At 41.1% G+C, this 12,594-nt stretch overlaps 1 protein-coding gene across 2 annotated transcripts; it reads right to left on the bottom strand.

The window, feature by feature from the left end:
- Window positions 1-3,178: 3,178 nt before the first annotated feature.
- On the bottom strand, window positions 3,179-10,777 carry LOC129349908 (hydroxyacid-oxoacid transhydrogenase, mitochondrial-like). Of its 2 annotated transcripts, XM_055014758.1 has the most exons (15): window positions 10,658-10,777; window positions 10,025-10,062; window positions 8,391-8,440; window positions 8,191-8,244; window positions 7,209-7,363; window positions 6,945-7,141; window positions 6,687-6,764; window positions 6,324-6,429; window positions 5,778-5,930; window positions 4,841-4,939; window positions 4,611-4,689; window positions 4,123-4,219; window positions 3,611-3,768; window positions 3,433-3,520; window positions 3,179-3,400 (listed from the first exon to the last, which is right to left on the bottom strand). In XM_055014758.1, exons 1-14 carry the CDS (start codon window positions 10,708-10,710, stop codon window positions 3,437-3,439), a joined length of 1,401 nt encoding a protein of 466 aa, XP_054870733.1. In that variant the 5' UTR covers window positions 10,711-10,777; the 3' UTR covers window positions 3,179-3,400; window positions 3,433-3,436. The 2 variants fall into 2 exon arrangements, with proteins under 2 accessions (XP_054870733.1, XP_054870732.1); XM_055014757.1 differs by having other exon boundaries at window positions 3,179-3,520.
- Between the last annotated feature and the right edge of the window lie 1,817 nt (window positions 10,778-12,594).

Below are 12,594 nucleotides of genomic sequence, written 5' to 3'. Positions count from 1 at the left end.
CACACTATGCACACTACTACACACTACACACACTACTACACTATACACTACACACATACTATACACACTACACACACTACTACTTATACACTACACACACACTATACACATTACACACACTATATACACTATACACACATACTACACACTACACACACTGCTACACACTATACACTACACACACACTATACACACTGCACACACTACTACACACTATACACTACACACACTATACACACTACACATACTACTACACACTATACACTACACACACACTATACACACCACACACTACACACACAGGGTTCCTCTGGGTCCAGGTCTTCAGGGTTCCTCTGGGTCCAGGTCTTCAGGGTTCCTCTGGGTCCAGGTCTTCAGGGTTCCTCTGGGTTCAGGTCTTCAGGGTTCCTCTAGGTCCAGGTCTTCAGGGTTCCTCTGGGTTCAGGTCTTCAGGGTTCCTCTGGGTTCAGGTCTTCAGGGTTCCTCTGGGTCCAGGTCTTCAGGGTTCCTCTGAGATCTAAATGGAACTAGAAGGTTTAAATATTGGTCTTCATGAATCAGGATCAGATCAAAGCTTCACTCAATAAATGATGGAAAATATTCAAGTTTTCCAGTTTTTCAACTCGACGTCTTTCTCCTTTCTGAGGTTCTTAATTTGTTGTTCTGGTCTTTACCGAAGTTACTGCTGGTTTCAAAAGGTTCTGCTGAAAGCTTCACCTCCAGCTGTTCCAGTTCTGATAGTTGGTTCTGATTGTGGTTTCTGGTTCTAATTGTTGGTTCTGATTGTGGGTTCTGGTTCTGATTTTTGGTTCTGATTGTGGGTTCCTGTTCTGATTATTGGTTCTGATTGTTGATTCTGGTTCTGATTGTGGGTTCTCATTGTTGGTTCTGATTTTGGTTCTGGTTCTCATTGTTGGTTCTGATTGTGGGTTCTGATGGTTGGTTCTGGTTCTCATTGTTGGTCCTGGTTCTGATTGTGGTTCTGTTTCTGGTCTGGACCCGTTCAGGTCAGAAAAGATGAAAAGCTGCAGGTTTGTGTTTCAGAACCAGCAGAACCTCTGATCTGCGTTGAGCCGGTTCTCTGCTGCAGGTTAAACCCGTTAAGGATCTGTTCCTGGATCAGATTAGACCGGATTAGAACCTCCTTCTGTTCTGGAAATGTTCCATCTGCAGTTCCAGAGGAACCATGTCTGCTGCTGTAGAACGTCTCTATTAAACCTCAGAACATCATTCATCATCCATAAGAGGTTCTAAATGTTCAGTTTCTTCTTCCACTGGATCAATTTCAGCTCCACAATCAGGAATAATAACAATAATAATAACTGTAATAATAACAACAACAACAATAATAATAATAATAATAATAGTAATAATGATAACAATAATAGGGCTGCACAGTGGTGTAGTGGTTAGCACTTTCACCTTGCAGCTAGAAGATCCCTGGTTCGCGTCCCGGCTTTCCCGGGATCTTTCTGCATGGAGTTTGCATGTTCTCCCTGTGCATGCGTGGGTTTTCTCCGGGTACTCCAGCTTCCTCCCACAGTCCAAAAATATGCTGAGGTTAATTGATCATTCTAAATTGCCCGTAGGTGTGAATGTGAGAGTGATTGTTTGTCTCTGTATGTAGCCCTGTGACAGACTGGTGACCTGTCTAGGGTGTCCCCTGCCTTCACCTGAGTCAGCTGGGATAGACTCCAGCCCCCCATGACCCTAGTGAGGATTAAGCGGTGTATAGATAATGGATGGATGGATGGATAGATAATGGATGGATAACAATAATAAGAATAAGAATACTACTAATAATAGTAATAATAATAACAATAATAATCATTATAATAACAGTACTACTACTACTAATAATAATAATAATATCAGCTTCACATCATTTATTATTAACATTTATACTTTACAGGTTGTTCTGATTGCATAAACATTAACAACAAAAGAATTCCATAATTATCAGCACCTTACACTCAAGGAGCAAAACATTGGACCAGATTTTCACCACAATAAACACTAAGTCAGACTCACACTTTTAGCAGAACAACACACACACAGTGAAACACTAAACATACATGTTACATTAGACACAGAAGTCTATCATGACGTCAGATCTCTACACGCATGAACTAGCTGGTTAAACACACATCAGGAGTACAAACACGATTGGTTTATTGCAGACAGACCAATCAGGTTTGAGCTCTATTAAACCACCAGTATGGGTCCTTACAGCACAGATCACATTCTCACATTGTTGGACCGATTCCACAACCTGGTCACAGTAATGAACCAAATGCAGCAGATGCAGCTCATTCCAGCGCTCTGCTCTGGTCCACAACCGGTTTAACACCTTCCACAGTTTACAGGACTGTACCTTCCACCATAGTCTACATCTCTAAACCCCATCCAAGAGTTTTTCTGGGCCCCAGGCTCAGGGGCCCCAGGCTCAGGGGCCCTCATTCAGGCCATGGAAGAGGCTTGTGACTAAATCTGTACCAGGATGGATCCGTCATTCAGGACGGTTCTTCCCACGTTGTCTTGCCGATGAGGATATTTCCTGCGATGTTGATGAAATTCTCTGTCCAGATCCAGCTAGATCATATTTTCAGTAGTCTGCAGCACTGATCTTGTGTTTGGTGATTTTACCATGTTGTATATTTGTACTTTCTCTGTGTACTTCACTGACAGTAATTTAATCACTGACAGGTAAAATTACTAAAAGTGTTTTAGGTTAAACACAGCAGTGTGTAACTAAGCCTTATGAGATGTGTTTCATGTGGTAACATCATATGTTTTTTATAAATGTGTGTTTTTATCAGTGTTTCATTTTACACAGGATCTGAGGAGTTCTGCATATTGTGTGTGGTTGTGTTAATTGTGTGTAGTGATTTGAAATTCTGAGCCGTTTTCAAAGCCGTGCTTAAACAATCATAAAAAACTGTAATAGTTTATTCTTCCTAAATTAACTTTATTATCAGAACAGAACTCCAGTTATGTTTTCTTTTTATTACAAGTTTGAATTTTGTAAAAGTTCTGAAAATTTTTTCAAACCAGGTTCTGTTTCTCTCAATGACGAGGAGTTATCTCTGAGCTCAGGAAGGTTTTCACCGTCGTTTCAAACTGGTTTAAATAAAGTTTTAGCTCTCTGTTCTCTGGGCTGTAGACAAAAACACCAAAGTCATGATTTAATGTTTTTATTCATTAAACAGCTGATTTACACTCCATCATTTCTGCTTCATTTCAGCTTTAAAAGTTAAAATCAGGACTAAAAAAACAAACCATTGGTTCAGAATCACAGTTTAAAGGTTTGTTTCCTGTTTCTCAATCAGTGAAGTTTTATTTAGGACCAGCAGCGCCCCTGCTGGCTGTCGGATGAACTGCAGCTCCACCTGACAGGTAGGTCACCTGACAGGTAGGTCACCTGACAGGTAGGTCCTCAGTAGAGCTTCATGGAGGCTTCAAACAGGCGGCTCAGGTCCTCCTCGCTGTGCTCTCTGGGAGACAATTTGGTCACCCGTTCCTGAACGCACCATGGAAACATCGTTAATCAAGCATCTCTTCAGACCTCCAGACACTAACGAGGTTCGTTAAAGGGCCAGGTGAGACTCACCTGAGGGACGGTTCCTTTGACCAGAGCCGGGATATCATCTTTACTGTAGCCGACGGCTGAGAGGCCGTCCTCCACCTGCAGCTCCGACAGGAAGCAACGCAGCGCATCAGCCAGGACCAACCCGGCATCCTCCCGCTTCACCTGACGCACGTTTGCACCTGAACACAGCACACGGTCTGTTACTGACCCTGAACGCAGCACACGGTCTGTTGCTGTCCCTGAACGCAGCACACGGTCTGTTACTGACCCTGAACGCAGCACACGGTCTGTTACTGTCCCTGAACGCAGCACACGGTCTGTTACTGTCCTGGAACGCAGCACACTGTCTGTTAATGTACCTGAACGCAGCACACCTATAACACCTAAAACGAGGCATTCTCTGGCTGTGGGAAGTTTCAGCACTAACTTTCAGACTTTACTGATTAAATCAATGTTCAGTTTGATCATAAACATGTTGATTATTCTGGGATGTTGGAGCTGCTTTCTGTTGTGTTTGTGAGGCGTTCAGGTACCAAGGATCTCTGCAGCCTCCAGGTGGCGCTCTGGACACATCGGAGCTGTGAAGTTGAAGACAGCCGGAGATGTGAGGACGACTGAGAGTCCATGAGGCTGAGAACACACAGCATGAGAACACAACATGAGAACACACAAAATGAGAACACACAACATGAGAACACAGCATGAGAACACAACATGAGAACACAACATGAGAACACACAACATGAAAACACAACATGAAAACACAGCATGAAAACACAACATGAGAACATACAACATGAGAACACATGAGAACACACAGCATGAGAACACAACATGAGAACACAACATGAGAATGCAAAATGAGAACACACAACATGAGAACACAACATGAGAACACACAACATGAGAACACACAGCATGAAAACACAACATGAGAACACACAGCATGAGAACACGACGTTCCAGAACCACAGAAGTTCCTTGAGGAACCCTAATGATAAACTGTAATGTCCTGACTCACCACCAGGGGGTGCTCCACGCTGTAGCCCTTGGCAGAGTGCGTCTTCACGTTCCCTGCGATCGGATAGGACATCCCGTGACTGCAGACACAGAACACACAAAGAACCAGGTCATTGAGAACCTGGGGAACTTCATAGTCTTCACATTAAAAACAGGAGTGAAGTCATCCAGGTGTGTTCCAGAGCTTCAACACCTTACCTGAACATTTCAGGTAAAAGCTTCAAATCTCACCACAGATGAACTCCAGCGTTCCCGAAGCCGATCCCGGCGAACACGCTGGCCAGGTGCATGCTGGAGCGAGCTTCCAGGTCCTCCGGGTCCCGCACCGCTCTGTGATCCATCAATCAGTCATCAATCAATTAATCAGTTATCAATCAGTTACCAATCAATCAATCAATCAATCAATCAATCAATCAATCAATCAATCAATCAATCAATCAATCAATCAGTTACCAATCAGTCATCAATCAATTAGATATCAATCAATCAATCAATCAATCAATCAATCAATCAATCAATCAATCAATCAATCAATCAATCAATCAATCAATCAATCAATCAGTAACCAATCACTCAATCAATCAATCAATCAGTCAGTCAGTCAGTCAGTCAGTCAGTCATCAATCAATCAATCAATCAATCAATCAATCAATCAATCAATCAATCGATTAATCAATAAAAATCCTGCTGGAACGTATCCTACAGGTAGACTACAGGTAGAACAGGTGTACGGTTCTCAGGTTCTCCTGATATCTGGGACTTTAATTAAAAACAGTTTTAGTCTTTAAATGTGTTTAGATATTTAGATCATTCTTAACGTGATTACAGCTGAAACATGAATCAATAAACATGTTTAGATCATTCTTAACGTGATTACAGCTGAAACATGAATCCATAAACACGTTTAGATCGTTCTTAACGTGATTACAGCTGAAACATGAATCCATAAACACGTTTAGATCGTTCTTAATGTGATTACAGCTGAAACATGAATCAATAAACACGTTTAGATCGTTCTTAACATGATTAAAGCTGAAACATGAATCAATAAACACGTTTAGATCGTTCTTAACCTGATTACAGCTGAAACATGAATAAACTGTGTGGAGTTCCTCAGGGTTCCTGTTCTGTTCCTCTGCACTTCTTCAGGTAGAACCGTCTTACATACCGCTTCATGTACTTGGCGACCACGTGGAGGGCGTGGCGGGACCAGACGTCGCTGATGGGGTTGCTGCCCTGGTAGGCGGGGCGGTTGATGGGGTTGGTGGGGCAGGGCGCCCTCTGGTGGTAGGGCAGGGCGGTGTAGGACTCCAGAGCGTGGCTGAAGGGCAGGAAACACCTGTGAGCTGTACGGCCTGTTTCCATGGTAAAATCAAACAACATGAAGCAGGAGTGAACTCAGAGAGACGGAAACCAGAGAGAAGAAACCTTCTTTAAATAACTCTGTTCTAAGAATGTAGAACCTGGAACCAACACGGTTCTCTGGTTGTTGCCACTCTACATAAAATCCTACAGACACTGAACTGTTTCCATCTCCTCTCTGGAAACACTGAAGCTTTGATTTTTGGTCTGAATCTGATTCAAGCAAACAGTTTAATTTATTCCAAACGAAGACAGGATTAGTTCACAGACTGTCAGAAATCCCAGCTCTGTGTCTGAATAATAAAAATAATAGAGTAATAGAAATAAAAGGTTGAGGGTTCCACAGACAGACCAGAGGACGTCGAAGCCGCTGTTGGCTGCCACTCTCTCGGGCATGCTCAGTGTGTGCAGCGGGTCCACGATCCCCAGCATGGGTCTGAGCGCTCTGCTGGCGATACCTGAGCAGAGACAGCCAATCACAGCTCAGTCTGACACTGATGTCATCGTCACTGCACATGACATCACAGGTCCTTCTTCACTAACAGACGATAAACAAAAGTTTAACATTTACATGTTCCATCAGCAATAACCAATAATCATGTTTTTATTGACTGATTGTTTCTATTCAAAGGTTAAACTCTCCAGCGGGGCTTTTAAGGTGAAAGGGTTTAGTCTATTATCAGCCTCAGAATAAAGCTTTTATTTTGAAACTGGCCTGTTTTGGCTTTCAGTGGCTCATAGTCGAAGATGGCAACGCCAGTCGTCTCGCTGCCGGTTCCTGCAGTCGTAGGAACTGAAAAACATCATCAATAAACTGATCGATTAAACAAGCTGCTGACATCTGATCAATTCAGTGATCAATACTCTGATTTATCAATAACCTGCTGACATCTGATCAGTGATCAATACTCTGATATATCAATAACCTGCTGACATCACTAACCGATGGATCGATACCCTCAGCGTGTCCTACCTGCGATCAGCGGCCTCACGGTGCCTGTCACCGGTTTCCCTTTTCCGATTGGAGCGTTGACGAAGTCCAGGAAGTTGGCGTCGGGGTGACTCGCATACAGATTGGCTGCTTTACAGGTGTCAATCACGGAGCCCCCACCCACCGCCACGAACACGTCGAAGGAGTCGCTCTTAGCGAATGAGATTGCATCTTTGAAGCTATGACACACAGACAGTCAGAACCTCTGAGGACTTCACCTGGAACCAGCGAGGTCACCTGACTCACCTGGCATCCGTAGGCTCCACCCTCACGCTGTCATACACCCGGTACCGGACACCGTTCTTCGCCAAAGACTCCAGAACCGCCGCCACCGGAGGGAGACGGGACAACGTCCGGTCAGTCATCACACAAACATTCCGAGCGCCCAAATTCTGCAAATCCTGCAGGAGAAGGAGAAGAACAGATGCCATGACAACAACAACAACAATAACAACAACAATAATAATAATAACAATAAAAATAACAACAACAGCTGAAACTGTTCTACGTAGCAACAGGAACCACAAGGGGAGGAAACTACGCGCTAGTGCTGCTCGGTGAGCTAACTGCTCCATGCTAGCTAGCTGCTAACATGCTAGTGCTAAGTTAGCTGGCTTGTTAGCAGCTAGTTAGCTAACACTGTCAGAGCTAAACTGCACTAAAGAGTTTATAAATATTTATAAATATATAGTTATAGGGCTGCACAGTGATCAGTGGTTAGCACCATCGCTCACAGCTAGGGATCGTTCTACATGGAGTCTCCATGTTCTCCCTGCTGCGTTCTCCAGATTCTCCCACAGTCCAACAACATGCTGAGGTTCATCGGTGAGTCTAAACTGTCTGTAGGTCCGAATGTGAGTCTCTATGTGTAGCTCTGTAATAGACTGTTACCTGTCCAGGTGAGTCAGCTGGGACAGACTCCGCCCCCTGCGACCCTAGAGAGGACTGATTGGTGTACTGATGACGTATTGATAATAATCTATATTTTTATTTGATGTTCTGTCTGGTTCAGTTCCTGCACATCTTGAACATCAACCAGAAGATGATTGATCAGTGATCTATTGATCCGTGATCTATTGATCAGTGATCTAATGATCAGAGATCTAATGATCAGAGACCTATTGATCAGAGATCTATTGATCAGTGATCTATTGATCAGTGATCTAATGATCAGTGATCTATTGATCAGTTAACCAGCTGACACTGATGATGAAGAGGATGTGGTTACCATGCCGACCTCCCTGGTGACTCCTTCTCCGTATCTGATGTTGGAACTCGCCATCTGATGGAAACACAGCTGATCAGACTGCTGAGTCATCAGTACTACTGCAGTGACAGCGTTTTCAGTCTGTACAGTTTCATTGATCAGACTGCTGAGTCATCTCTGATTAATCTGAAATCGGTTATTGATCAGTCAGGTGTCGTTACCTCGAAGGCGTAGTCAGTTTTCCTGACGGTGCAGGAAGCAGCTCCGACACCTGCAGAGAGAAACTCAGTAAACCTGATGATCAATCACTGACCAGTATTGATTACTGATCAGTTACTGGTGGATTATTGATGGATTATTGATCAGTTACTGGTGAATTATCGATCAGTTACTGGTGGATTATTGATCAGTTACTGGTGGATTATTGATGGATTATTGATCAGTTACTGGTGGATTATTGATGGATTATTGATCAGTTACTGGTGGATTATTGATCAGTTACTGGTGGATTATTGATGGATTATCGATCAGTTACTGGTGGATTATTGATGGATTATTGATCAGTTACTGGTGGATTATTGATCAGTTACTGGTGGATTATTGATGGATTATCGATCAGTTACTGGTGGATTATTGATGGATTATTGATCAGTTACTGGTGAATTATCGATCAGTTACTGGTGGATTATTGATCAGTTACTGGTGGATTATTGATGGATTATTGATCAGTTACTGGTGGATTATTGATGGATTATTGATCAGTTACTGGTGGATTATTGATCAGTTACTGGTGGATTATTGATGGATTATCGATCAGTTACTGGTGGATTATTGATGGATTATTGATCAGTTACTGGTGGATTATTGATCAGTTACTGGTGGATTATTGATGGATTATCGATCAGTTAATGGTGGATTATTGATGGATTATTGATCAGTTACTGGTGGATTATTGATCAGTTACTGGTGGATTATCGATCAGTTACTGGTGGATTATTGATCAGTTACTGGTGGATTATTGATGGATTATTGATCAGTTACTGGTGGATTATTGATAGATTATTGATCAGTTACTGGTGGATTATTGATGGATTATTGATCAGTTACTGGTGGATTATTGATAGATTATTGATCAGTTACTGGTGGATTATTGATGGATTATCGATCAGTTACTGGTGGATTATTGATGGATTATTGATCAGTTACTGGTGGATTATTGATCAGTTACTGGTGGATTATTGATGGATTATCGATCAGTTACTGGTGGATTATTGATGGATTATTGATCAGTTACTGGTGGATTATTGATCAGTTACTGGTGGATTATTGATGGATTATCGATCAGTTACTGGTGGATTATTGATCAGTTACTGGTGGATTATTGATGGATTATTGATCAGTTACTGGTGGATTATCGATCAATTACTGGTGGATTATTGATCAGTTACTGGTGGATTATTGATGGATTATTGATCAGTTACTGGTGGATTATTGATAGATTATTGATCAGTTACTGGTGGATTATTGATGGATTATCGATCAGTTACTGGTGGATTATTGATGGATTATTGATCAGTTACTGATGGATTATCGATCAGCTACTGGTGGATTATTGATGGATTATTGATCAGTTACTTGTGATTATTGATGGATTATTGATCAGTTACTGGTGGATTATTGATGGATTATTGATCAGTTACTGATGGATTACTGATGATACTATTATTGATTTTCAGACTTTCAGCTCCAGCTGTACGTGTCATCATCATTCTGTCCCTGACCTCGTCCTGATAACCTGTGAGCCGATCAATCATTGATCAGCTGTAAACCGATCACACGTATGGATGAGACCAACCTCTGTGGAAGGTGTTGGAGTGAGCTGGACATCTGCATCTGGAACACACACATAAAACCTCTGCATCAATAGAACAGCTGGAACCAGAGCCAGAACCAGCCTAAAGCTTCATCCTCAAACCACAGGCAGGTTTACAGATCAATCAATATCAGTTCCTTTGTGTTCAGAACAACGTTCTGCGTTCTAAAATCTGTATCAGGGTCTGAGGATCTCTAGGACTCCAGGTGGAAAATACCTGAGGTCCCACCTGGTCTCAGCCAGGTTTATCTGAATTTACAGGTTTCATGAATAATAAAGTTTTTAGAATTGGGCTCTGATCACGCCTGTGGTCCAACACGTGCAGAACGGGACCAATCAGGGAACAGAGCAAAACATTAATAAGTTAAACTAGTTTTACAGCAGAAACTCGGTTTGTGATCAGAGTCTGATCCAGAATCTGATCCAGAATCTGATCAGCTGATCCTCGGCTGCTCACAAACTCAGGTTTCACCACATTTCTGTCAAAGTGCAGCGTTCTATCGAAGTTCTATCGAAGTTCTGATCAGAGTTCTATCGAAGTTCTGATCAGAGTTCTATCAAAGTTCTGCTGCTCTGCTTTCCATCTGATTATTGATTATTGATGATAAAACTCACGCCGCGCGCTCCAGTAGCCTGAGCAGAGAAACAACTCGGTCACGTCCCGCCATCTCTGCGCAGCCTCAGTCCAACCAGACTAACGTCAGCAGGCTTCTTCCGCCAGGCTTTTCAAGGTAAAGGTCACATGGAAGTACTCGGTCATGCTCTGGACAATAAAAGCACGAGGACAAAATAAAAGCCAGTTTTTATGAAACTTTAGGATTAAATGTGATCTGGATGTTCATATTTCATTCCTTTTTCTATCTGTAATATTTTCTCAAACAGACACACATGAAAGTAGAAATTAAGAAGATAATTTTAAAAATCATTTTCAGAAGTGATTTGCTGAGGTAAATGTGTGTGTATATATATGTATATATATATATATATATATATATATATATATATATATATATATATATATATATACATATATATATATATATATACATATATACGTATATATGTATATGTATATATATGTGTATATATATATATATGTACGTATATATATGAATATATATGTGTATATATATATATATATATATATATATATATATATATATATATATATATATATATATATATATATATATATATATATACATATACATATATGTATACATCACGGATTCATCTACAAAACACCTAATTTAACGGGTTTATTGCTGTTAATGAGACCATGAATAATAAAAACAAAAAGTGAATTTGAAATATGAAAAGCTGAATGAATACCAGAAAGAAAAAATGAATAAATAAATAAATGAATGAATAAATAACTGAAAGAATGAATAAATGAATGAATGAATGAATAAATAAATGAATTAATGAATGAATAAATAAATAAATAAACACTGAGTATTTTAGAGTCTCCATACTTCACATGTTGATGACTGAACCTGGATCACAGCTGATATCATAGAACCGGTTCTGTTCAGATCACTGGTCTTCAACCTTCAGTCATCTTCAGGAAAATGTTTCCTGCTGTGAACATTGTTCTGTGTTTGTATTTCTTCTTTATCTTGTAGCAAAGGTCACGGCTGAACTCTGAAATTAATCAACTGCAGCTGTGAACTTTGATTCGTGCGTCTTGGAGGCAGAAAAATTCGTGTTGAGTCTGAGTTTCCTCACAACTGATCAGTCCGTTTATTTATCCTCCTTTTAAAGAAATGATGCTTCAGCCATCAGCTGTTCAGGTTTTCAGAGGATCATTTCAGACTGAAGCAGCAGATTTTATGTCATTCCTTGAACAAACACACGTCCGGCAGAAATGAAGAACCTGAGATTAGTTGAAGGTGTTTCTGTTGACTTGTTGCTGGAATGTTAGAGGTCACCGCGGCTGATATTTAAAGACACAAACACTCAGAAGTTTTTAGTGTTGAGCTGCAGGTTTGCGGTAAACATGACGTTTGGAGACACATCGACCTATAAACAAACCGCTGCTTTGAGTTAACCTTTAATTTGTTGGACTTCATCTTTTAAATCCATTCAGACTGAAAGATCACAGCTACTATTTCTAGAAATGGAGAAATAAAGAGAATTTTGAAGTAAAAAAAATAGAAATATTAAAATTCAGTTAATAAAGGCCCAGTCCAACATTTTGTGTGTCTTCAGTCACTGTTTCCAGTGATGGCCCTGATCTGCCTGCTTTGATAGCAGATGCTGTTCTCAGGTTTAATTAGACTGACGAGCTGCTCGCCTCCATCAGCAACAGGAGCTCCAGGAAGTACACCCATCCAAGCAGCACTAACGCTCTTCTCTTGTTGCTTTGGTTGTTTGCTATTCTTGTAAGTAGAACTGTAGAGTGTTTCCTCTTCAGACACCAAAGTAGAACCAAACTGAGTCCAGCTGTGATTAGCACCACACTAATCAGGAGGTACAGAAGGAGTCATAGCACCATTAATCAGGAGGTACAGAAGGAGTCATAGTACCACTGATCAGGAGGTCTAGAAGGA

Source organism: Amphiprion ocellaris, chromosome 10 (genome assembly GCF_022539595.1).
Source record: "Amphiprion ocellaris isolate individual 3 ecotype Okinawa chromosome 10, ASM2253959v1, whole genome shotgun sequence".
NCBI lineage: Eukaryota > Metazoa > Chordata > Actinopteri > Pomacentridae > Amphiprion > Amphiprion ocellaris.
This window is presented reverse-complemented; position numbering and strand designations above follow the sequence as displayed.

What these genes read in the sequence shown, in the direction of transcription:
- LOC129349908 (XM_055014757.1), bottom strand. Translation starts at nt 10,710, where the DNA reads ATGGCGGGACGTGACCGAGTTGTTTCTCTGCTCAGGCTACTGGAGCGC. An exon ending in CTCCAACACCTTCCACAGAG is followed by an intron (nt 8,441 to 10,024) that starts GTTGGTCTCATC and finishes TTCTCTCTGCAG; the next exon opens with GTGTCGGAGCTGCTTCCTGC. An exon ending in GTGGAGCCTACGGATGCCAG is followed by an intron (nt 7,142 to 7,208) that starts GTGAGTCAGGTG and finishes TGTGTGTCATAG; the next exon opens with CTTCAAAGATGCAATCTCAT.